Here is a 25,879-nt window from a genome sequence, read left to right as displayed (position 1 = left end):
TAATGAGTGTCATCCGATTCTCTGAAATTGCTCCATCTTCCCCATTGTCTCTGTGGGCGCACATTGGACTGCACTGGGATGACATCCGAATGCAGTCCGATGTTTCACACAAACCCATAGACTTGAATGGGTGCACATGCTCTGATTTGCAGAGCCACCCCCAGCATGCTGCTATTACTTTCTCATGCTGAATCAGCATGAGAAAAAAAACACTGATCTGCACTGCCCCATAGTACACTGCTCAAGAAAAATAAAGGGAGCACTTAAACAACAGAATATAACTCCAAGTAAATCAAACTTCTGTGAAATCAAACTGTCCACTTAGGAAGCAACACTGATTGACAATCAATTTCACATGCTGTTGTGCAAATTGAATAGACAATAGATGGAAATTATTGGCAATTATCAAGACACCCTCAATAAAGGAGTGGTTCTGCAGGTGGGGACCACAGACCACATCTCAGTACCAATGCTTTCTGGCTGATGTTTTGGTCACTTTGGAATGTTGGTTGTGCTTTCACACTCGTGGTAGCATGAGACGGACTCTACAACCCACAGAAGTTGCTCAGGTAGTGCAGCTCATTCAGTATGGCACATCAATGCGAGCTGTGGCAAAAAGGTTTGCTGTGTCTGTCAGCGTAGTGTCCAGAGGCTGGAGGCACTACCAGGAGACAGGCCAGTACACCAGGAGATGTGGAGGGAGCCGTAGGAGGGCAACAACCCAGCAGCAGGACCGCTACCTCCGCCTTTGTGCAAGGAGGAACAGGAGGAGCACTGCCAGAGCCCTGCAAAATGACCTCCAGCAGGCCACAAATGTGCATGTGTCTGCACAAACGGTTAGAAACCGACTCCATGAGGGTGGTATGAGGACCCAAAGTCCACAGATGGGGGATGTGCTCACAGCCCAACACTGTGCGGGACGCTTGGCATTTACCACAGAACACCAGGATTGGCAGTCGCCACTGGTGCCCTGTGCTCTTCACAGATGAAAGCAGTTTCACACTGAACACATGTGACAGACGTGACAGAGTCTGGAGATGCCGTGGAGAGCGAACTACTGCCTGCAACATCCTTCAGCATGACCAGTTTGGCAGTGGGTCAGTAATGGTGTGGGGTGGCATTTCTTTGGAGGGCCGCACAGCCGTCCATGTGCTCACCAGAGGTAGCCTGACTGCCATTAGGTACCGAGATGAGATCCTCAGACCCCTTGTGAGACCATATGCTGGTGCGGTTGGCCCTGGGTTCCTCCTAATGCAGGACAATGCCAGACTTCATGTGGCTGGAGTGTGTCAGCAGTTCCTGCAAGATGAAGGCATTGAAGCTATGGACTGGCCCGCCCGTTACCCAGACCTGAATCTGATTGAGCACATCTGGGACATCATGTCTCGCTCCATCCACCAATGTCACGTTGCACCACAGACTGTCCAGGAGTTGGCGGATGCTTTAGTCCAGGTCTGGTAGGAGATCCCACAGGAGACCATCCGCAACCTCATCAGGAGCATGCCCAGGCGTTTGTAGGGAGGTCATACAGGCACGTGGAGGCCACACACAATACTGAGCCTCATTGTGACTTGTTTTAAGGACATTACATCAAAGTTGGATCAGCCTGTAGTGCGTTTTTCCACTTTAATTTTGGGGGTGACTCCAAATCCAGGCCTCCATTGGTTAATAAATTTGATTTCCATTGATGATTTTTGTGTGATTTTATTGTCAGCACATTCAGCTTTGTACAGAACAAAGTATTCAATGAGAATATTTCATTCACTCAGATTTAGGATGTGTTATTTGAGTGTTCACTTTATTTTTTTGAGCAGTGTATAACATTGGGCCAAGTGCTATCCGATAAATCTGTGTTACACACCAGTGTGAGCGAGCACTATAACTCAGTTGCTAGGCCCTCTGCTCAAAAACCATCTCCACTTTTTGTATGTTGGATTGAGAGTCCACCAACTTTCTGTTGTGGACAGCATATAAATAAACTTTTTTAATAAATCCCAATTTATATTGGGATTTACTGCTGCTGTGACTACTCAGGACTGCTGGATAACTCTTGTCATCACTACTAAGGAAGTTGGAGGCGGCAACTGGGGAATCTACTTAACAAGGACATAGCATGTTATTATTATTATGTGTTGCTTATATAGCACCATTAATTCCACAGAGCTTTAGAGACATCATCACTGTCCCCATTGGGGCTCACAGTCTATATATTCTCTATCAGTATGTCTTTGGAGTGTGGGAGGAAACCGGAGACCCTGGAGGAAACCCACACAAACACGGGGAGAACATACAAACTCCTTGCAGATGTTGTCCTTGGTGGGATTTGAACCCAGGACCCCAGCGCTGCAAAGCAGCAGTGCTAACCACTGAGCCACCGTGCTGCCCATGTTAAAATTTTAAAAGCTGCATTCTGACTGTATGTGTGTGCATGTGTTATATGCAAAAAAAACATTATATGTATAGTTTATTTTTCTTTTTAACACACTGCTTACAGGTAGTGTTGAGTTACTCTAGACCAGAGGTCCCCAACCGCCGGTCCGCGGACCAGGACCGGGCCGTTGGGGTTTTTCAGCCGGTCCGCGGGGAGAGGGGGCCCCTCCAGCCTCCAGCAGGGCCGCCATCAGGGCATGACTGCCCTGACTCCAGTATGGGGCCCGGCCGGTAGGAGCCCCCTCGGAGCCCCCCTCTTGTGCGTCTCTCTCCTCATGGGGCCCCCGGCCGCATGCTAAGCGCCGGGTCCGGGACATCTTAGCGCTGCGCTGCTGCGGCAGCACCTTCATGATTCCCCTGACTTCCGGTCATGTGACGGCGCCGTCACATGGCCGGAAGTCAGGAGAACCTGGTGTCAGCGATTTGGACGAGCGCCAGGATTCTGCAGGGATCGCATGGGGGTAAGTATAACAAGTTTTATTTTTTTTTAAATACAATTAACTAGGAGTGGGGGGAATGGGAGATGCACATGGGGGGAGGGGAGAGATGAGAGATGCACATGGGGGGAGGGGAGAGATGAGAGATGCACATGGGGGAGGGGAGAGATGCACATGGGGGGGAGGGGAGAGATGAGAGATGCACATGGGGGAGGGGAGAGATGAGAGATCCACATGGGGGGGAGGGGAGAGATGCACATGGGAGGGAGGGGAGAGATGAGAGATGCACATGGGGGAGGGGAGAGATGAGAGATGCACATGGGAGGGAGGGGAGAGATGAGAGATGCACATGGGAGGGAGGGGAGAGATGAGAGATGCACATGGGAGGGAGGGGAGAGATGAGAGATGCACATGGGAGGGAGGGGAGAGATGAGAGATGCACATGGGGGGAGGGGAGAGATGAGAGATGCACATGGGAGGGAGGGGAGAGATGAGAGATGCACGGGGGGGGTGAGAGATGCACGGGGGGATGAGAGATGCACGGAGGGGATGAGAGATGCACGGAGGGGATGAGAGATGCACGGGGGGTGGATGAGAGATGCACGGGGGGTGGATGAGAGATGCACGGAGGGGGATGAGAGATGCACGGAGGGGGATGAGAGATGCACGGGGGTGAGCTGCACATGGGGGGGGTGAGAGATGCACATGGGGGGGTTATGTTTACATAACTTTGTTGCCTTATGAAGGGCGGGGGGGGCCCCCAAAAATTTCTTGCACAGGGGCCCACTACAGTCTGTGTCCGCCCCTGGGATGAAGTAAATGCAGCTGAACAGCAGCTGTCAGGACAGCTGCCCTGTCCTGCTGCAGGGCGTGATGGGGCCTCAGTGATGCGGCTCCTGGCACAGCACATTATGTGGGGCTCCTGGCATAGCTCCTGGCGGGGACTTGGTCTACACTATATGATAAGTATGCACTAAACTCCAAATCCCTCCATTACCCCGCCCCCATATGACCAAAGCCCCGCCCACCCCACCCCCTCCTTGCTGGGCCATGGAAAAATGATCTTGCTTCAAGCCGGTCCCTGGTGCAAAAAAGGTTGGGGACCACTGCTCTAGACAGTAAATGGAAAGAAGTGTAGGAAAGGTGTGACAGGCATGTAGAACTCCGTTTAGTATTCCCTGCTAGTGATTTGGACTTAAAACAGCACTTCAGCATTTTTATTTATTTCAGCTCTGGAGTGGTGTCACTAATCCATCTCCTCTGCCCCTAGTAATAACCTTACCAGCCCCTGTCTTCATTTGTTCTTGGCGCCGCTCTGGTCCCATGCTGCTATCTTGTGACTGCAGCTTCTGACTGACCAGAAATCAGAGGTAACAGTCACCAGCTCTCAGTGTAAGTCTATGAGAGCCGTGTTCTGGCCCAATTCTGGCTCTCATAGACTTACATTGAGTTGTGACTTCTGGTTTGCCCAGAAAACACTGGAGCAATCCGGCAGGTGACAAGACGACTGCAGCGGCGCTGATAACAGATGAAAACAACGACTGATAAGATTATTTCTAGGGGCAGTGAGCTTGCATTAGTGGCACCACTCCAGCACTATAAAATAAAATAATAAAAATATAAAAACCCAGCTGGAGTGATGCTTTAAGGTGAACCGGACAGCGGACACATACTGTCTGATCCACTGGCTGCATTTATCAGGCACTGGCTGTATGTTCTCAACCAGGTATACTTGATTCTGAAACGCTGCGGCAATTCAGAGAAAAACATACTGTCATTGGGGACCAAGCGGCACTAGAGACAGATGTCTCTCCGGCGGCTTCTCCCCTCCAGCTACCCTGGAGTGGCAGGGCACAATGGTGTGTGGCAGGGCACAATGGTATGGGGCTACCACCAGCTAAGTTCAATGCTGGAAGCCCAAAAACTACTAGATCGATATATAATTTGATCTAGCTGCAGATAGCCTTATTGTTTAGGCAATGTTCACATTTGTGTGGCTATGTGCCCACGATGCAGAAATTTTCCGGAGCATTTCTGCATGTCCTTGGCAGAAAAAAACGCATGCTGATTTTACACGCGGTTTTTAAGCACTTTTACTTGCGGATTCGCCATGTGTTTTTCCAATGCATTGTACAGGCAAATCCACATGCGGAAACGCACAAGAAGTGGACATGCTGCGTTTTTTTCCGCACCTAAAATCCGCGCAGAAAAAATCCTGACCATGTGCACAAAACTTGCAAAATGTCATAGGAAGTCATGGGATAAGATGTGCAATACGTTTCTGCTGCATTTCCGCATGGAAAAAAACCTTACAAAAAACGCACCAAATCCGCATCGTGTGCACAGAGCCTAAGACAAACACTGAATGGCAGTGTTGCCGAGTTCTGCATTGCTCCTAACATTCCTTATTTAGGCCAGTACATTTGTGATCCTTTACTTATTCTTAACTCTGCTAGCAGGTTTATTCGAACGCATGAAAATCGTCTGCTTTTCATCCAGAAATAACTGACCATTTTCATTTGTATTGTCATTCTTATTCCATCCATGTCATCCGTGAGTCTGTTTTTTCTTTTTTTCACTTCTATCATATCTATTTAATAATTCAAAATTTTTAAAAAATATACAAGACCAAATACAGTTTCCTTTGTTAAAGGAAATTGGATAAAGGATAACTTCCACTCTTGGTATACCCTTTTAATAAGTGTAATGTATCCAGAAAAAGTATAGTAATACAGATGATTCACTGCAAATCCCAACCAGGGAATACAGGGAATCCATGACAGTGGGCGCATCTCTCACGATTTGGCAGTCTGCAGTCACATAGGCCATGTAGAATGGCTGAAGACTTTTCACCTGAGACTGGAGAACCCCTTTAATGCATTGATTTTTTTGGTTGTTCTATGCACAACACTTTTTTTTTTTATTTTTTAACACGGACGGTGTTATCTGAACAGCCTTATTCAATAACATTGGTTCATGTGCTATCTGATTTTAACACACAGCACACATAAGCATAAAAATGCTCATCTGAACGAGCCGTAAGCTTATCCTTAGCCCAGCTTCGCACATCTGACTTTCGCAATCAGAGTAAAGCACAGAACACAATGTCTGGTCCAGCCATGGGTCTCCTGACACGAACTCGGCAGCCTTACATATACTGTAAACTCTGATATGTGAAACTTGCATTATGGAGATACATTTCACTGATATACAATTGTTACCAAAAGTTTTGAGACTATGAAACAATTTGTTTGCTGCTTCATTTCTCACAAGTGCAATTTGCATTAACTATATATTATTATGAAGAGTGATCAGATGAATTGCAAAAGCATTCCTTGTGATGAAAATTAAAGTAACATGCCTTTTCCACTGTATTTCAGCCCTGCCACAATTGACCTGCTTACATAATTTCAGTGATTTTCTCATTAGCTCAGGAGAAAGTGTTAATGAGGACAAGACCGCTGATATCGCTGTCACGCTGATTGAATTGTAAGAGCAGACTGGTAGCTTTAAAAGGGAGCTGGTACTTTAAATCATTGTCTTCTGTTAACTATGGTTACCGCCAAGGGAACACTTGTAGTCATCATTGTTTTGCATAAAAAGAGCTTCAAAGACGAGGACATTGCTGCTTGTATGATTTCCACTAAACGCTTATCAGGTCATCAAGAACTTCAGAGAGATTCAGTTGCTGCGAAGAAGGCTTCAGGGAACCCAAGAAAGTCCAGCAAGTGCCAGGACCGTCTCCTAAAGAGGCTTCAGCTATGAGTTCAGTGCAACGCAGTGCAGAGCTTGCACGGGAATGGCAGCAGGAAGGTGTCCCTGTATTTACATTCAGGGCAGGCTATGTGCCCACGATGCAGAAATGCTCCGGATTTTTCCTGAGCGTTTCTGCATGTCCCTGGCAGAAAAAAACGCATGCGGATTGTACATGCGGATTGTACATGTGTTTTCCTGCCAGGGACAAGCGGATGTGAAGCGTTCTTCACATGCATTTCCGCATGTGGGTTAACAAGCGCTTTCCAAGCGATTTTAGCATCTCTTGGAAAGTGCTTGATAACTTAGTAACACGATATAAATCCATGCAACCGGCATGGATTTATATAGTGTGACCAAGTTATAGTAAAAGAATGGTAAAAAATAAACACTATACTCACCTTCTGATGGCCCCTGGTCTCCTTGTCCGGTGCGTCCTGGCTTCCCAGCAGCTCGCGGTGGTCTAAAAGGACCTTCCATGATGTAATTTATTTTTTTATTTTAAATTCTTTTTTTTTTTACAGTTACTATGGTACCCGGGTCTGGAGGAGAGTCTCCTCTTCTCCAGACCCTGGTACCATCCGCACATTGAATCGCTTAATATCCGCATGTGCCCATGTAGTCATGCGGATATTAAGCGCCGCGATTACACAAACTAATTGGTAGTGCTGCGGATTTTTCCGCAATGATAATCCGCAGCGGAAATTTCCGCAGCATGTACACAGCACATGTGGATTATCATTTGGGAACATAGCAGACCTTCTACCATGCGTTTGTTAAGCGTTTCTGCAGCGGAACTGCTGCTGCAGAAACACTTAAAAAACAAATAGTGGGCACACAGCCTTACAGTGACGGGAAGAATTTGGAGGCTGGGCTGGTGTCAAGAAGGACAAAAAAGAAGCAACTATCCTCCAAGAAAAATATTAAGGACAGACTGACATCTTGCAAGAAGTACAGGTATTGGACTGCAGAGAATATGAGAAAAGGTATTTTCTCTCATGAAGCCCCATTCAAACTGTTTGGTACATCTGGAAGAATGTGCGGAGAAGAAAAGATGAGCGCTACCATAAGCCTTGTGTCATACCAACAGTAAAACATCCTGAGATCATTCATATGTGAGGCTTTTCATCCAGGCAGTGGGCTCGCTCACAATTTTGCATAAGAATGCTGCTATGAATAAAAAATGGTATCTAAATTTCCTCCAAGAACAACTTCTCCTAAAGGCCCCGTCACACTTAGCGAGGCTGCAGCGATCCCGACAACGATAAGACCTGTCAGGGATCGTTGCTGCGTCGCTATGTGGTCGCTGGCGAGCTGTCAAACAGGCAGGCTCACCAACGATCAGGGGAGCAGCGACATCGTGGAAAGAATCTTTCCACGATGTCCTGCTCCTGGTTACGAGCTTGCTGAAGCAGGAGCAGGCTGGTAACCATGGTAAACATCGGGTTACTAGGGGCACACGCGCACCAAGTAACCCGTTGTTTATCATGGTTACCACTCTGCTACGGTGAGCGGTTACCGCTCACTGTAGCAGAGTGGTAACCATGATAAACAACGGGTTACTAGGTGCGCGTGTGCCCCTAGTAACCCGATGTTTACCATGGTTACCAGCCTGATCGCTGGTCACACACAGCGATGTGTGCTGACCAGCGGGAGGGCAACGACCAAAAAATGGTCCAGGACACTTTGCAGCAATCAGCGACCTCACAGCAGGGGCCTGATCGTTGCAAAGTGTCACACATAGCGACATCGCTGGTGAGGTCGCTGTTGCGTCACCAAAACCGTGACACAGCAGCCATCTCGCTAGCGATCTCGCTATGTGAGATGGGGGCTTAACAACAATCTAGGAGCAATTTGGTGATGAACAATGTTTTTTACAGCCTGATGGAGACCATGTCACAAGGCAAAAATGATAACGAATTGCCTCGGTGAACAAAACATTGAAATTTTAGGTCCATGCCAAGGAAACTCCCCAGATCTCGATCCTATCTAAAACCAGGTGAACAAACAAAAGCAGAGCAATTGTGATAAACTCCAAGCACTGATTAGGCAATAATCAGTTGCCATCGGTCAGGATTTGGCCCAGAAGCTGATTTCCAGCATGCCAGGGTAACTGCAGAAGTCTTGGGAGAAAAAAAGAGGGGTCAACAATAAATATTGAGTCTTTACATAAACTTGATGTATTTGTCCATAAAAGTGTGAAAACTTATGAAATGCCTATAATTGTACTTCAATAACCATAGAAACATCTGACTAAAAGATCTAAAAACACTGAAGCAGCAAACTTTGCGAAAAACAAAATTTGTTGTAGTCTCAAAACTTTTGGCCACAATTAGATTATGCCGCTCGCAACAGCTCAGTCCAGTTCATATAAATGTGCATGGTACATCCACTACAAAAAAACATACACATCTGTTCTGGTCAACAAAGGGTTTGCAGCACTTGCCTGAGCACTGCGGTCCTTCCTAAGGATAAGGCATCAATGTTAGGCAGGTTATTCACATCTGGCCTTCACAGTCAGAGTAAAGACCTGGCACAGATTTGACCTGAACTCAACAGCCTCATAAATGCTTATGAGGCTATTGAGTTAGTCAGAAGAACCGTGGTCCATACTCCAATTGCAAATGTCAGACGTGATAAACCAGCTAATCAGTTAACACGTGGCCCGAGTGGCCAGCAAATGGCACATAATCATCTATCAATCATCCACTGTTCCTCCTCACCACTGGCTTGGTCCACAGATGGTCTACCTCTTGAAGCTCATCAAGAGAATGCCAAGAATGTGCAAAGCAGTCATCAAAGCAAAAGGTGGCTACTTTGAAGAACCTAGAATATAAGACATATTTTCAGTTGTTTCACACTTTTTTGTTAAGTATATAATTCCACATGTGTTAATTAATAGTTTTGATGCCTTCAGTGTGAATGTACAATTTTCATAGTCATGAAAATACAGAAAAATCTTTAAATGAGAAGGTGTGTCCAAACTTTTGGTCTGTACTGTACGTCACAGGTTACTTTAGTACTTTAATAGGATGTGATAATGTAAGGTATTATAAGATGGGTAGTATAAGGATAGATATTTGACTGTGGTTTAGGTAGTAACATTAGGGTAAGATAGAGTTAATATTTAAGACTAGCCCCTTAGTGGAAGGGGATTAGTGTTAGGGAAAGAGTTCCTGTTAGGTAGTCAAATAGGGTATCGAGAGTAAAGAGAGCAGAGCTGCATGAAAGGGTGACCCTAAGTTCAGAGGAGACAAAAGGACGAGGGATAGCATGACCCTAAAGAGAAGTGACTGACGAGACAGTGGCCTTCTGTGAGGTGTCCTCGGATAGGACGCCGAATCACGAACCCCCGAGCTTGCAATGCAGAAGTTAATGGACCTAAGCAGGACTGAGTATGACGGACTAGTGGGAGTCATGAGTGCGACGGTTCCAGGGCGCCAATAGTGGAAGAAATAGGATGCGGAACCAAAGAGCAAATAAGGAAACTTGCTGATAGTTAGTTAGAGCTGGGTTGTGGCGAAGTAGGACGAAACAGTGTGCCTCACTAGCCCTGGAGTAGAACTGAAGAGGAAGAACATTGGTTGTGAAACTGCTTTATACTGTGAAGGAAATGTCCATAAGGCTTTGTACCCGCTATCCCTTGTATATAACCCTTGTCAAGCTAGCACCCAGTAAAGAATCTGTGTTGGGACGGAAGTCTACCTCCATGAACTGTAAAACACGCGGTCCTGGCCGGTCCACACCACTGGCTACATGCAGCCTGCACGGACGTGATGTCCACACACTCAGCCAGGACCCAAACTTTCATGTAGCGCGCTGGGGCGTAAAAAGTGATAAGTGCCTCGCCTGTGGTCACCGCCCCGCACCACGCTACAGTAGCAGTGAGTCACAATACTTAACTTTTATCAAGCAATATCGATCAGAATTAATATAAAAATAATAATGAGCAGAATTAAGTTTGGCCCTCCGCAACAGTCATGGTCTCTCGTGTGGCCCCTTGGGGAAAATTAATTGCCCACCCCTGTTCTAATGAATATACATATGTTGTGCTTTCAATGGGGTTATGGGACTAAGCCACTATTAAACTACAGCCAGGGATGTCTATCACCAGGAAGTAAAAAGAAAGGTATGTTGAATTCAAATTGCCTGAGCCTTATATCCTTCTACATTTATATATTGGTGACCTGTTGGGAGACACCCATACACATTAGATGGTCAGCGGATTGTGACCCCATTAAATGATTGCCAATGAGGCCTTCTTCCCAGCAGTAGACTATGCTGTTCTGTCTGTATAGAAAAGTAGATATTGCTGGAAACTTGGCCAAATGGTATTCAAAGTTCCATACTTTGTACCGGTTTGCTTTATTCAACTAAGTGACTGAAGGAGTGTGACTGAAACTTTTTCATGGATTTAGACCAAAGCAATGGATGAAGTCATGAATAGACTACCTAACGCATAATCGCATTGAGAACAGCCCGGTAAGATGTACTGCATTTAGCCCCTTCATGACTGGAGCATTTTCCGTTTTTGTGTTTTCGTTTTTTGCTCCCCTTGTTCCCAGAGCCATAACTCTTTATTTTTATTTTTCAATCAATATGGCCGTGTAAGGGCTTATTTTTTGTGGGACGAGTTGTACTTTTGAACGACATCACTGGTTTTACCATATTGTGTACTGGAAAACGGGAAAAAATTCCAAGTACGGTGAAATTGCAAAAAAAAAGTGAAATTCCACAATTGTTGTATTTTTTTTTTTTTTTTTTTACCACGTTCACTGAATGCTAAACCTGCCATTATTATTCTCCTGGTCATTATGAGTTCATAGACACCAAACACGTATAGGTTCATTTTTATTTAAGTGGTGAAAAAAAAAATCCAGTGTGGCGCCATTTTCCGGGACCCATAGCGTCTCTATTTTTCGGGTTTTGGGCCAGGTGAGGGCTTATTTTTTGCATGCCGAGCAGACATTTTTATTGATACCATTTTGGAGTAAATCCGATGTTTTGATTGCCTGTTATTGCATTTTATTGCAATATTGAGGCGATCAAAATAACGTAATTCTGGCGTTTAGAATTTTTTTCTCGTTACGCCGTTTACCGATCGGATTAATTTTTTCTTATATTGATAGATCGGGCAATTCTGAATGCGGCAATGCCAAATATGTGTATGTCTGGTTTTTTTTTGTTTTTTTTAAGGGGTTGATTTAAACTTTAATATTTTTTTATTTATTTTTCTTAATATTTTTAACAACATTTTTTTTACACTTCTTGCTTCAATAGTCTCCATAGGAGACTAGAAGCAGCAATTACCTGATCGCCTCTGCTACATAGAGGTGATGAACAGATCACCTCTATGTAGCAGAAATGCTCCTGTGCTATGAGTGCTGACCACTGGGCAGCGCTCATAGCAATCTGGCAGTGACAACCACAGAAGTCTCCTGCAGACCCCGGGTTGTCATGCCAACCCATCGGTGACCCGCGATCATTTGACATGGTCACTGATGGGCGGGGTAAGTGATGCTCATCCGGTTTGCGCGAGTTAAATGTCGCTGTCAGAGATTGACAGCGGCATTTAACTAGTTAACAGCCGCGGGTGGATCGCGATTTCACCCGCGGCTGTTACGGGCACATGTCAGCTGTATAGATCAGCTATCATGTGCCCGGTTTACTGCGGGCTCAGCGCCAGAGCCCGCGCTGAACAGGGGGTTATGACGTGGTGCCTACTATTACGTACCACTTCATAAAAGGGTTAGGTAATATATTAAGCCGCTTGTGGAGGTTAGACCACTTGCACGTTCAGTATTTTACCTCAGTATGTGTAAGCCAAAACCAGGAGTGGAACAATCAGAGGAAACGTATAATAGAAACACGTCACCACTTCTGTATTTATCACCCACTCCTGGTTTTAGCTTACAAATTCTGACGTAAAAAACTCACCCAATACTCAACGTGCACACGTGGTCTTAACGGCCCAATTCATCATTTGTGTTAAGTGGCTTCTTTTTTTGTCTTGTGGTATTTGCTGTTTATTGTACCAAATTTTTCACAATGGCGCATACATGTTGATCATTTTTGCACAAAATAAAAGATTTTACCTTTTTTAGAGCAAAAAGGGTCATGATTAGTGTTGAGCGAGTATGTTCTATTAACCCTTTCGCTGAGTATGCTCAGGCCGAGCTCCGAGTATTTATAGCTGCTCGGTGATATGGTTGAATCGCTTCCGTGTGCATGATTTGCAACTGTTTGACAGCTTTATTACATGTGAGGAATGTCTATTTCTTACACATTCCTCACATGTAATAAAGCTGTCAAACAGTTGCAAATCATGCACACAGGAGCGATTCAACCATATCACCGAGCAGCTGTAAATACTCGGAGCTCGGCCCGAGCATACTCGGACAGAACATACTCGCTCAACACTAATCATGATCCTTTAAAATGTCAAACCTTCATCTTTAAGTGCATGAAAATAAACTTTGCAAATGATGAATTGAGGTGGATGCACACTGAGTCTTTTTGCTGAGTTTTTGCAGCAGAAACCACAAGTTTTTGAAGAGGATTTGGAGATTTTCCACTCAATTTCTACTTCAAAAATCCAGTGTGCACATTCACTTAGGCTAAAGCATATGGATAAGGAAAACCACGTCCAAATTGTCAAAACAAAAAATGCCAGATGAATGCAAGTAGTTAACTTAAAAAGGGAGCAAATTAAATATTGAATAAGGCCCAAATGAAGTTCACACGAGCGTATTTTGCAATCCAAGTGATTTCCATAAATAATAAAGAAAACTAAAAAAAACCTGACATTATTTAATACTGTATTCTATATTATGATTGTACATGCTCATGTGTCCGGGCACCTGCGAATATGAAATAATACAGGATGGGGGAACTAGAATCCTACAAATTTTGTATTAAAGAAAACTGACGGGTCCGATAACTCTATTAACCTGCAGATATAGGGTTAATCTACAGGTAATAGCATTATGGAGGTGTGCGACACATGGGAGAAAATGAACGTTATTTCTCCTGTGAGCCGCCAGCTTTGTCATGCAGGTGTGCCCAGAGAAATTACAGTCACCGCTCACAGCGCTGAGAGCAACGACTGTAAGTACAACTTGACACTGACTGACAGCCGCCTCATAAATACAGAACTGGCTGTCAGTCAATGTGTCCAATGACTTTTTTTTTTAATTTTCGCTCTTCTGAAAAACGCATGAGAGAATAGTGCAGCATCAACTATGCTTTTCCATATTTTAGATAACTCGCCTATTAAAATCTATGAGTGCGCAATAATAATCGGATATCATATGGATCATCCGTATAGCGTTTTTTTTTACAGATGCATTACAATTCTGTGGCAGGAAACTAATTAGTCTGGTAAATTTTAGTAACTGCTGAAGTATAAAAAGGATGCCATATAGATTGCATAACAAAAGATTTTTTTATACGCTCATTTGAGCAGGCTACATTCACATGATGTCTATTTTCACATCCATTTAAAAAAAAAGACCATCTTTCTATCATGTCCTTTGTATTGCATCCGTTTTTAAAATCAATTTTGAGGGTTCGCTCACATTAGTGTATAAACCGGATGAGTGCAATGCAAGAAAAAAAATCTCGCACCAATGTTAATCAATGAGTCAGTGAAGATCTGCAAGTTTTTCAGCTGGAATCAGGATGAGGAAAAAAAACACAGCATGCTGCGTATGGCTGCTTATATCAGCCGAGACTTGTCAATGCAAGTCAATGGGTGCGAGAAAAAAAATCAGACGGCATACAGGCCATCCATATGCCGTCCGATTTTTATGCACACATCTCAAAGGAACAGAAAGTTCACAGCCAGAACCCTCAGAATGGACAGAATAGAGAATAGATTGATATCCGGTAGATATATAATTTCACAACCTTCCTACATATTATAAACTTGTACCTTGTATATGGAGTTTATTCTACATTGTTTGTTTCATGCTTGTTTAACCTAATAAATTAAAAAACGATGTAGGGTCCCCAATATTTTATGAAACCGACAAAGTTCCAGCAGACAGCTGAGAGCTGATATTATCAGGCTGGGAAGTTTCCCTGGTTATTGAGCCCTTCCCAACCTAAAAATACCAGTCCGCAGCCGCCCCAGAAGTGGAGCATCACATGGGATACGCCAAGTTTGGCACATCATCTTTGCTCTTCCTGATTGCCCTGGTGCTTTAGCAATCGGGCTAATGGTGCCTGGGGTTGATGTCAGCTGTGAATTATCAAAAATCACAGCTTGGATCAAGCCCTGGTGCTAGTAATAGAGCGGTGTCTATCAGACCCCCCCCCCACTACTAACCCAGTAATCAAAAAAAAAATACACACACTCCAAAAAATACACTTTGCCTGTCTCACCAATTTATAAAAAAAAAAACACATGCAGGTCTGACGTAGTCCACCGAATCCGAAGTAATCCAGGGAATCTGACGACGTTTACCCGATTCTGTTAGAAGCCTAAGGAGACTCCTTCTGAGACTGTAGCAGCAGCCACTCCTGGTTCCCGCTGCGCTCCTTAAGACCCAGCGATTCTGAACAGCGGTGATGTCACATACGATGACGCTCATCAGAGTTGCCAAGTTACGCTTCTCTCTGTGAGGCTATGTGCGCACGATCAGGATTTGCTTGCAGAAGTTTCTGGCAGGTTGTGCGGAAATTCCACCCGTTTTGGATGCGTTTTTTGTGCATTTTTGCCTGCGGATTTGCCATGTGTTTTTTCCAATGCATTGTACAGGAAAAACGCAGGCAAAAACGCACAAAGAATGGACATGCTGCTGCTTTTAACGCACATGAAATTCTGTAAGGAAAAATCCTGATCATGTTCTCAGATTTTGCTAAATCTCATAGAAATTGCTGGGATAAGGTTTTCAATGCGTTTTTGGGGCCAAATCCGCATGGATTTACCGCATCAAAAACGCACCGTGTGCACATACCCTGAGACTTTGCAACTCTGATGAGCATTATTGTTACTGATGTCACTGCTGTTCAGAGCTGCCCGGAATGGCTGCTGCTCCATGGACCTTCCCAGTCTGATAATATTAGCTCACAGCTGTCTGCTTTACCTTTTGCTGGTTTCATAAAATAGAGGAGACCCACATCATTTTTTTTCCATTTAATTATTTATTTGGTTAAACAAGCCTAAAACGCTCAACAATAGACTCTACATGAAGGGCACTAAAGCACATATCAAACTCTGGACCGCAGGGTGAGTATATTTGTCCCACAACGCCGGGCGGGTCCCCCGAATATATTTGGCCTGCCTGGCATCGTACTTTCAACTATTTCAGAATCCTGGATGCCTATACAATTGAAAGCAATGATGGAGAGAGCGCGTCAGCTGATTCTCCCTCTCCCATCATTCCCCCTCTGCGTCTGACATCTCAGCGCAGCCGGCGCGATAATGTCATTACAACACCCCCCGCTTTAAAAAGGTGTGCAGAGGATCATAAGACACCATGAAGAGACCAGAGCAGCTGGGGAACGGGCAGAATTATTATTTTTTTTATGTGGGGCCCATTCTACTGTATGGAGGGCTGTGTAGGGCCCATTCTACTGTATGGAGGGCTGTGTAGGGCCCATTCTACTGTATGGAGGGCTATGTGGGGCCATTCTACTGTATGGAGGGCTGTGTGGGGCCCATTTTACTGTATGGAGGGCTGTGTGGGGATTACAATTGGAGAATCATACTGTGATGGCGTAACCATTCTTTGTCGGGGGGATTAAGGGAGGGCGGTACAGTAGGGTCATCATACTGTGCGTGTTGAGGAATTCCCTGTGGGGGTATCATACTGTGTTTGAGGGCACATTGGTTTGCATCATACTTTATTATCTGTATTATTCCCCCCAACCTACCGTCTCCTTCCCCATTCCTGTAGAATGTAAGCCTGCAAGGACAGGGTCCACTTCCCGCTGTACCTGTCTATCATTGTTAGTACGTTTATTGTGAGTGATATCTGTATTTGGTATGTAACCCCTTCTTATGTACAGCGCCATGGAATCAATGGCGCTATATAAATAAATAACAATAATTATTCAAGGTTTTTTTATCCTTACATATTTAAATTGAGCCATATGCTTTTTACTGCTCTTGCATAACATATTATGTTATTCTAATATTTTATACTAAGTTCTACGGTATTCATTGAAAAGATTTTCTTTGTGGGACAACCTCTTTTTAAGTTTTTCCATATGAAAAGGTTCATCATTATATTTGATGATGTGGAAAAAGTTCCTCTATTCTAGACATTTTTCTTTTTATTAAATATTTTTATTAAAGGGTACAAGTTTATAATATGTAGGGGGGTTCTGAAATTACATATCTGCAGGATATCTATCATCTAACTATATCTGTATATAGGATTGCTTTATTAGTTTGTAAACTAGCTTTAAGTTACATAGAGTATTAGATGATGTTAAAAACGCATTGCATACGGATGCTAGGCGAGGAAAAATCGCACACGCATGACATACCGAGTGACATACACAGGCACTCAAACATCGGAGAGATTTTTAATACACAGATGTGAGCATACCCTTAGGGCTCACTCCCACTTGCCGATTAAATCAAACGAATGCAATCCGATAAAAAATGAGATTGCATTCGGTCCAACGATAACCTATGATGGTGAGCTGATTTGTGTTTTTTTTTCCAGCTCCGATTGGACTGAGAAAAAAAAAAAGCAAAGTATGCTGCAATTGCATGTGGAATTCGGATCGCATGCACCCATATAGGTCTATGGGTGCATGTGAAACATCGCACTGCACTCTGATATCACCCAAGTGCAGTGCGATTCCTGCCGATGTCAGCAGCAGAGATGGAGAGATTCCTTTCTCCGTCCCCTCCGCAGCTGTGCTGTGATTCTCTCATGCGAGAGGACGGGAGCACAGAGCGCTGACACTCTGCATCGGATGTGATTCGCTAATTTGTCTCTGGCCTTATAGTGATAGTAGTGTAGACTCCAGAACATGCCAGAGAGCTGATCGTGTTACAGCAGAACTTGTGCTAAGCTTAGGGCCACGTGCACACATTCAGTATTAGATTAGGTTTTTACCCTTTACTATGTGTAAGCCGAAACAAGGAGTGGAGCAATCGGAGGAAAAGTATAATAGAAACCCGTCACCACTTCTGTATTTATCACCCACTCCTGGTTTTGACTTACAAATACTGATGGGAAAATACTGAGCAAATACTGAACATGTGAACATGGCCTAATACTACAGCTCTGCTACTCTCCAGAACCGTCACTGGAGGAGGCATACTGGTCCTGCAAGATAACAGGAAGTGAGCAGAAAGTAAGGCGCTTTTACCAGCTCAAAAGACAACCCTTTAGGCTGCGTGCCCACTATGCGTTTTTCAAGCATATATGCTGCGGAATTTACGCAGCGGAAACGCTTGGTAATCCGCACCCCATGGTCTCCAATGACAAGCCGCAATGTCAATGCCCATGCTGCTTATTTTTCCACAGCGTTTATGCTGCGCTCAAAAATCCGCAGCATGTCCATTAATTTTGCGGACACGCAGCGTAATCGCCGCCATTGACTTGCATTAAAACGCATAATATCCATGTCAGTACATTTGTACACACGGATATTATGCGTTTCTAATGTGCGGATGGTACCCAGGCCTGGAGGACAGGAGACTCTCATCCAGATCTCGGTACAATAGAATCTGTAAAAAAAATAATTTAAAATAAAAAATAAAGTTTATACTCACCTTCTGATGTCCTCCCGGTGTTTTGTCTGCTCCGTCCGGTCTCTTGCAATGCTCGCGCTGTTGTGAAGGACCTGCCATGACGTCACTGAGTCATGTGACCCATCACATGGCTCAATGACGTCACCGCAGGTCCTTCACAACAGCGCGAGCCGCCCAACACACCGGACGCAGCAGAGATGACAACGGAAGGTGAGTATAAACTTTATTTTTTACCATTCTTATTCTTTTTTTTAACTATTACTTGGTCACACTATATAAATCCATGCCGGTTGCATGGATTTATATAGTGTGAACAAGTTGTCAAGTACTTTCCAAGTGATGCTAAAATCGCTTGGAAAAGCGCTTGATAACCCGCATGCAGAAATGCATGCAAAGACGCTTGACAAACGCTTCTACCTGGTGGGAAAAACGCATGTAAAAACCGCATGCATTTTTCCTGCCAGGGAGAAGCGGAAAAAATATGCAGCATTTCTGCATCGTGGGCACATAGCCTTCGGGTATGTGCAGACAATCCGGAGCCGCTGCGGGATTGAAGCTCCATGTTATGCAGCATCAAACCCGCAGCAGCCAGATGTTACAGCATAGTGGATGGATTTCTAGAAATCTCATGTCCACTATGTGTCTCTATGCACCTGTGGATCACGCTCGGAAACTGACATGCGGCGTCTCTTTCAGACCTGCAGCATGTCAATTTCTCTTGCGGGTCCGCATGTGGACTTTCCCCATAGACTAACATCTATAAGGAAAGTCCGCAGGTGAAATAAAATAAAAAATTGCACTGCTCATTTACATAAATGATTTTGGTAGCCAGGCGGCTGTTCAGCAGCGTTGGGCCACAGGTGGCACCGGATCGTGGGAACGTACCTTGAACCCCTTCACACTGCGGCCAATTTATGTTTTTGCGTTTTTTCCTCCCCTTTTTCCCATAGCCATAACTTTATTTTTCTGTCCACGTAGACATATGAAGGCTTGTTTTTTTGCAGGACAAGTTGTTCGTTTGAATGACACCATTAATTTTACCACATAGTGTACTGGAAAATGGGAAAAAAAATTCCAAATGGGGAAAAATTGTGAAAAAACACAATTCTGACATTGTTTTTACAGTGCAAATTTTGTGGCAAAAATGACCACGCAGTACGATTCTCCTCATCAGTACTATTACGGCGATACCAAACATGTTCAATTTTTTTATATTATTTTAGTGGTGAAAAAAAATCGCAAGTTGCAAAAAAATAAAAAATCTTTTGGGTCATGTTGCCATTTTCTGAGACCCGTAACATTTTCACTTTTTGGTCTATGGAGCTGTGTGGTGGTTTATTTTTTGTAGGGCGAGACGTTTTTATTGATACCATTTTGGGATAGATGTGACGCTTTGATTACTTGCTACAGCATTTTTTGTGGTATTGCAACAATAAAAAAAACTTTAATTTTGGTGGATTTTTTTTTTTTTTTACGGTGCTTACCGATGGGGTCAATTACTTTTAGATTTTGATTGGACTTTTATGAACTCTGTGATACCACATGTGTATGTTTTTAATTTTCTTTATTTTTAATGGGTGAAAATGAGGGTGATTTGAACCCTTTTTTTTTTTTTTTTTTTTACATATTTCTTAAAACTGTTTTTTTTTTTTTTTTTTAAACTTTTCACAGTTCTTCAAATCCCCTAAGGGAACTATAAAGATGTGATCCTCTGATCATTTGTGCTATATACAGCAAAGCCACAGTATTGCTGTATATAGTCAAAATTACATTCTCTTTGGAAGCCTGGCCACATACTGGGTTTAAAAGGACCTCTGGAATTGCACTTATGGAGGTCTTCAACAGACCGCCTGCGGTTATAGCAACCCATCGGTGAGGAGCCGATGGGTGTATGGAATAACGTGCTCCCATGCTGGCGCATGTTAAATGCCGCTGTCAAAGTTTGACAGCGACATTTAACAGGTTGACAATTGCGGTTGGAGCTCCATTCCATCCTCCTTTGTTAGAGGCAAGTCCTGGATGTAACATACCACCACTCCTGACTTGTGCTATACATGTTCAGCACATGTTGTGAAGGTGTTAACTCTCCACTCCAGCGATTTTTGTTTTTTTATTTTCCTGAAGTGGGGTCACTAATGTCTTTCCCTGCCCCTAGTAAAATGCTTACTAGACTTGTCTTCTGCTGTTCCCGGCACTGCTCCAGTGCCATCTTGTGACCGCAGCTCTTGACTGACACAAAGCCCGAGGTAACGGTCACAAGTGCAAAATGGAAGGGCTCATACAGATGTCGGTCATTTTTCCACAGTGTTTGTATGCCAAAACCAGGAGTGTCTCACAGCTTCATTCTGGCTCTTATAGTCTTACATTGAGAAGTGACTTCTGACTCGCCCAGCCAACACTGGCGCCATCTGGCTAGTCAGAGCTAGCAAAACGGGACCGGAGAGGCGTCGAGAACAGCAAAAGACGGTATTTTACTACTAGAAACGGATCCGCAGCCCGAAATCAGACGTGCGGCATCCTTCTCTCCCACCCATTACCATTCCACTGGGCAGCACGGTGGCTCAGTACAGTGGCTCAGTACAGTGGCTCAGCACAGTGGCTCAGCACAGTGGCCTTCCAAGGAGTTTGTATGTTCTCCCCGTGTTTGCGTGGGTGTCCTATTATTTATATAGCGCCATTAATTCCACAGCGCTTTACATATATTGTCATCTCAGTCCCCATTGGGGCCACAATCTAGATTCCCTGTCAGGTTTTGGGAATAAGCCCTCACAAACATGGGGAGAGCATACAAACATCTGGCAGATGTTGTCCTTGGTGGGATTTGAGCCCAGGACCCCAGCGTGGAGCCTTCCTACGGGTACGCCGGCTTCCCCCCCAGACATATTGTATGGACTCCAGCTTGTGAGTGCTGTGGAATTAATGGCGCCATATGGAGGTGCAAGGACAGTGGTGAATTGGGGCCATTGTGAGGCTACATGGCCGCCATAGCATTTCCACAGCCCTGTCTGAGGATGAGCTGTTATTAGGGGGGCAGAGGAAGGCTCGGATACTGTGCTGCTCCTACACCTATGTGTTGTCTTACACCATCTTCCTGATTGCTGCACAGATGTGACAATATCTCTATGCAGAAAGCTAATGTCACTAATCTATTTTTGTCTCCTTTATTTCATGCACCGGTCCTGACCCGACCCTGTGGCCGCCATCCCTCCTGCCGGTGAGTACTTCTGCCATTGCCCTCCCGCTTGTGCTAGGTATTGTGTAATGGCGCCAGCTGCTAGAGAGAACGCAGAGCGGAGCAGTTCCGGAACCCCCCGAGTGGCGGCAGCAGAGGACAAGGCTCTGTGCTGCCGGCGGAGCGCCGCTGTATATGAAGCCTTTCTGTAGCCGACATGTCATCCCAGAGCGTCACCGTCCATACAGCTTCACACTGCCACACAAGCTCATGTACACGGCAGCGAAACATGGCTGCTGCAGGTAGTGTTGAAGCCCACGCCCCCGCTTCACACAATGGCTCGGTAGTAACGCCCCCCTAGTAATGTGCACACCGCCGGCCAATAAGCGGCTACTCCAGTGTTTACTGGCCGGGGGCGCGAAGTGCTTGTTGCTTGGCGGTGGAGGTAGAGGTGCGGAGATCACGTGTGCTGCGGAGAAGCGCCGGGCAGTGCCGAGCCGTACGTATCCGTGTGTGCGTGGAGGTGCGGTACCGCTGCTGGGAGGGCGCCATGCGGTACCGCTACACCTGCCTCGTTATGGCTGGAGCTAGAATAGGAACCTAGTGGCCAGGCTTGTGACTGAGTGTAGTTTCTCTGTAACGTTCTGCTTCTAGCTGTAGTTCCCTGTAGCCAGACTATGCGGTGCCTTATACTGGTGGCCTGGAGGGCGCAGTGGCCATAGCTACCAAGCTTCAGCCAACTTTTGGCACATGGAGGCTAATTTGGCTGCTAGCGGCTAGTATTTTGTGTGCTGATTTCCGCTGTTGTGGTAAATCTGCCTGTTAGGAGTGTACCCAGCGTCCTGCACTGTGGCCCCGGTCTGGCCGCTTATGGATTGTGCATTGTGGCCCCGGTCTGGCCGCTTATGGATTGTGCATTGTGGCCCCGGTCTGGCCGCTTATGGATTGTGCATTGTGGCCCCGGTCTGGCCGCTTATGGATTGTGCATTGTGGCCCCGGTCTGGCCGCTTATGGATTGTTGTAACCTTTGGTTGTAATCAGACTTTTCTTAGGAAACCTCCTCTGCCTCATGTAGAGAAATACCTTTTAAATCTGCTATTTCTAATATTATACTTGGTAAGGACATGTTCACACTCTTTCCAACCGTTACAAACATCTGTTTCCAAGCAGGAGACCCTTCTGGGATGGCTCCTCTTCTATAAAGTTTTGTAAACCTGAAGTGTCATTATTTTTATTTTAACTCCATTACACAATGGAGAAAACCATATAATTTTTTTTTTCCAATCAAAATTGCTCCGCCAGACGTCCTGACATCTGTATAGCCTTCCCGTTGTTTTCTGATGTACAGTATGGAGCGCCTTCTTAATGGAAACCTTTTGAAGAATGTATGTTACTTTGAATGCTTGGTGTCTTTGAGAGCCTGAACTTACTTTAATTGTTTTGTTAGCGCTTTTCTGGCACTTTTTTTTTTCTAGCAGACTTGCTGAAAAAAGCAGTGTGAACATAGCCTAAATGCGCACTTAGACTTTATATTCTAGGAAGCTGCCACACTCGGGTCCGGAGACTCGCAGCCAGTCTGTGCAGTCCGATTTGTATGGACGTCAGAATGTGCCCTAACAATGATCATTTCCCCAAGTGTGTCACTCCTGGGGTTCTTCATAAGGACAGCTGAAATGTGTACCCCCAAGCACTTGGACTAAGGTGGCTTTAACCCCCTGTTGGCATCTCAGCATTATATTGATAAACCAAAGTCTTTTAACTAATGCTTAAACTGTCACAAAAAATGCCTGCATAAGTAGATGTCACAAGGTTGTATGACAAACATTGTGCAAACGTCTTTCCTGTTGTAACAGTGATGTGCACAGAGAAGCAGGACCTTTAAAATGTTGCAGCAAAAAAATGTCACCTTTTGGGGTATGTTAACACATTGTATTTTTTGGGGCATGAAATAGGCAGTGGTCAGAATGAAACGAGGGCAAAATCTGCTCACTTTTCACCTGGTCTTCTCTGAATGGAGGTTCGGTGTTGGCACATTTTAGCACATACTACCCTTTGTGGTGTTGTCACTGATGTGCAGCCCTGTGTTCATGCTATATCAGGATAATTTTCTAGAATATATGCTGAATGTGCACTGTAGATGCTATATGTATCCATACATATGAGTGTTCTTTCGATATCTGAATGGTATCTTATAGTTATAGGGGTCGTCAAGCTAAACAAGCTATTTGTTCACAGGATAGGTGATGAGCTGCTAGAACCCCACCGATCGGGGAATTTTATCCCAGTTACAAAATGGGACGGTAGGAGGGATACCCTACTCCCGATTCATTCATTCCCTGTATGGCAGCCAGTAAAAGGCGAGCGCAGCTCTCAGTAGCTCCATAGGAAATGAAGGGGAGCGCAGGTCGAGCATGCACTCCGCTGCTTCATCCCAATGTGGTTAAAAGCTCCCCGATTCGGCTGATGGGTGCAGGTCTCAGTGGTTGGACCTCCACCAATTAACAAGTTATCAAGTTGACTTTCTTTTTAAAACACAGAAATTCTGAAAAAAAATGACTTTTGTTTTAATGCTGTAGGCATTGCTGAGCGATTATGTTCCACTGTGTACTGTACAATTACCTACATTTCACCTATTAATCTGGAATCTTTTTTTTTTTCCACTGTATACACTGATTATGGCTTTTAATCAGAATTTATAGACTCAGCTCCACTGTATGAATGTAGCCGAAATGTTCCTAATACTCTGTTCTGTCTGAAAACAATTAACAGTACGTATTTGATTACAGTAGGGATATTTTCTAGAAAATCTGTTATTCCATCTGTTCATCAGTATGTAGTCACTTTGGGGGGATGTGACCTCATGTCATCTCTCATTACTTGCTTTTGACACTGGTATAGGCATGCTTAATCATTTCTAGCAATCTACTTACTATATGTGAGTTTGTACTAACTCTGCAGTTTTAAAGCTCACGGCTAATTGAACAAATGAAGTGTACCACCTACCTTGTACATAGTAGCAGACAAATACCGTACATCCCTTTCATGGCAACAGTATTTAATAAGGATAGTGACCACTGGTAGCTGGCTATGGTGTCCTGCCTCTTTGCAAAAATTGTTCAGGAATGGTTAAATGACATGACAAATTGTTTAGGGTGTTAATTCAGCTACAAATGCGCTGGCGAAAAAACTTTGATTCATGGAGGCCTCACCTTGTAACTTGCAAGATGTTCTGGGATGTTTTGGTGGTCGTCCTTGTGGAGTCCGGACACTGCTGTAAGAAGCAGGATGCAGATAACCTCCGAAGCTGGAAATTGGGCCAGGGTGCATTCCAATATCTGACTGTTTACAGTCAGTGCCTCCATATAGATTTGTGTTAAAAAAAAAAATTCAGACTGACACAATTCATGGTTTTCACAAAGTTTGCTGTTAGTGTTGACTATTCCTTTTCATGACTCCTGCAATTCATGCTGGCATGTTGGATATCTGCTTCTGGGTCAAATCTCAAAAGATGGCAACCGATTCTAACTAATCAATGCTTGAAGTTGATCACAATTTCTGTGTTTTTTTTTTTTTTTTTTGTTTGTCCATTGCTTTTAGAAGATTTACCACAGGTTTTCAATGGGATTGATATCTGGGGCGTTTCCTATGCACCTAAAATTTCAATGTTTTGTTCACCGAGCCACTTTTGCTTTGTGAAATGGTGCTTCATCATACTGGAAAAGCATTGTTCATCTCCAAATACTCCTGGTAGAGAAGAGTGAACACGGACTTCTAGAAGTCCTTTGCAATGTTCAAGGGTTTCGGGAAAAGTAGAGATTGAGAGTTCGGGTTCCCATTGTTTTCAATTGGGTTGGGGTAAAGTTATGGTACCCAAACCAAACTTTGGAATGAAGTTCCGGTCGGGTACCAGAACCCAAACTTACACGGGTCTGCTCATCCCTACTCCGGAGTCGTGAGAAGTTGCTCTTGGAGGATGAACAGGTAACACCACCATGAATAAAGAATGGTAAGTAAAATTGTGAGTGATCCCACTCCTCAGGATGAAAAGAGACCCCGTAGATCAGGGCTATGGAGTCGGAGTCTGTGTCCATTTTGGTGGAATCTGAGTCTGTATAAAATGGACTGACTCCAACACCTAAAATATATAATAAATTGGCTACAGTAGTTCAATGCAGTTTGTGGGGAATATTTTTTTCCTAAGAATTTGGGAAAGTTATGAAATGTCCTATTCCTGATCTAAGGGTCTAGGCTTTTAGCTGAGATGAATCTGTGCTACGGTAAATTTATTACTTTAAGGCTGTGTGCCCACTATGCGTTTTTTAAGCGTTTCTGCAGTGGCAATTCCGCAGTGGAAATGCTTAAAAAAAC

The 25,879-nt window shown here is 44.5% G+C and overlaps 1 protein-coding gene across 15 annotated transcripts in view; it reads left to right on the top strand.

Annotated features, from left to right (window-relative positions):
- EPB41 (erythrocyte membrane protein band 4.1) overlaps positions 1–25,879 on the top strand; it is a 176,221-nt gene that overhangs the window by 2,430 nt on the left and 147,912 nt on the right. For 3 of the 15 annotated variants that reach the window (XM_073666144.1, XM_073666108.1, XM_073666123.1), the window contains exon 1: positions 21,668–21,813. The exons of 2 other annotated variants lie outside the window; for them this stretch is intronic. In XM_073666144.1, coding sequence (XP_073522245.1) covers positions 21,707–21,813 — 107 coding nt within the window. In that variant the 5' untranslated portion in view covers positions 21,668–21,706. Of the gene's footprint in view, positions 1–21,446; positions 21,554–21,663; positions 21,814–21,852; positions 22,035–23,339; positions 23,426–25,879 lie in introns of those variants that run through there. 10 more of the 15 variants (XM_073666137.1, XM_073666101.1, XM_073666150.1 and 7 more) reach the window with 8 other exon arrangements.

The sequence above is a fragment of the Phyllobates terribilis genome, unplaced genomic scaffold, assembly GCF_046119375.1.
Source record: "Phyllobates terribilis strain yellow unplaced genomic scaffold, ASM4611937v1 Scaffold_2__4_contigs__length_985480577, whole genome shotgun sequence".
NCBI classification, from domain to species: domain Eukaryota; kingdom Metazoa; phylum Chordata; class Amphibia; order Anura; family Dendrobatidae; genus Phyllobates; species Phyllobates terribilis.
The sequence above is the reverse complement of the archived record's forward strand: the minus strand, read 5'-3'. Positions and strand labels throughout refer to the sequence as shown.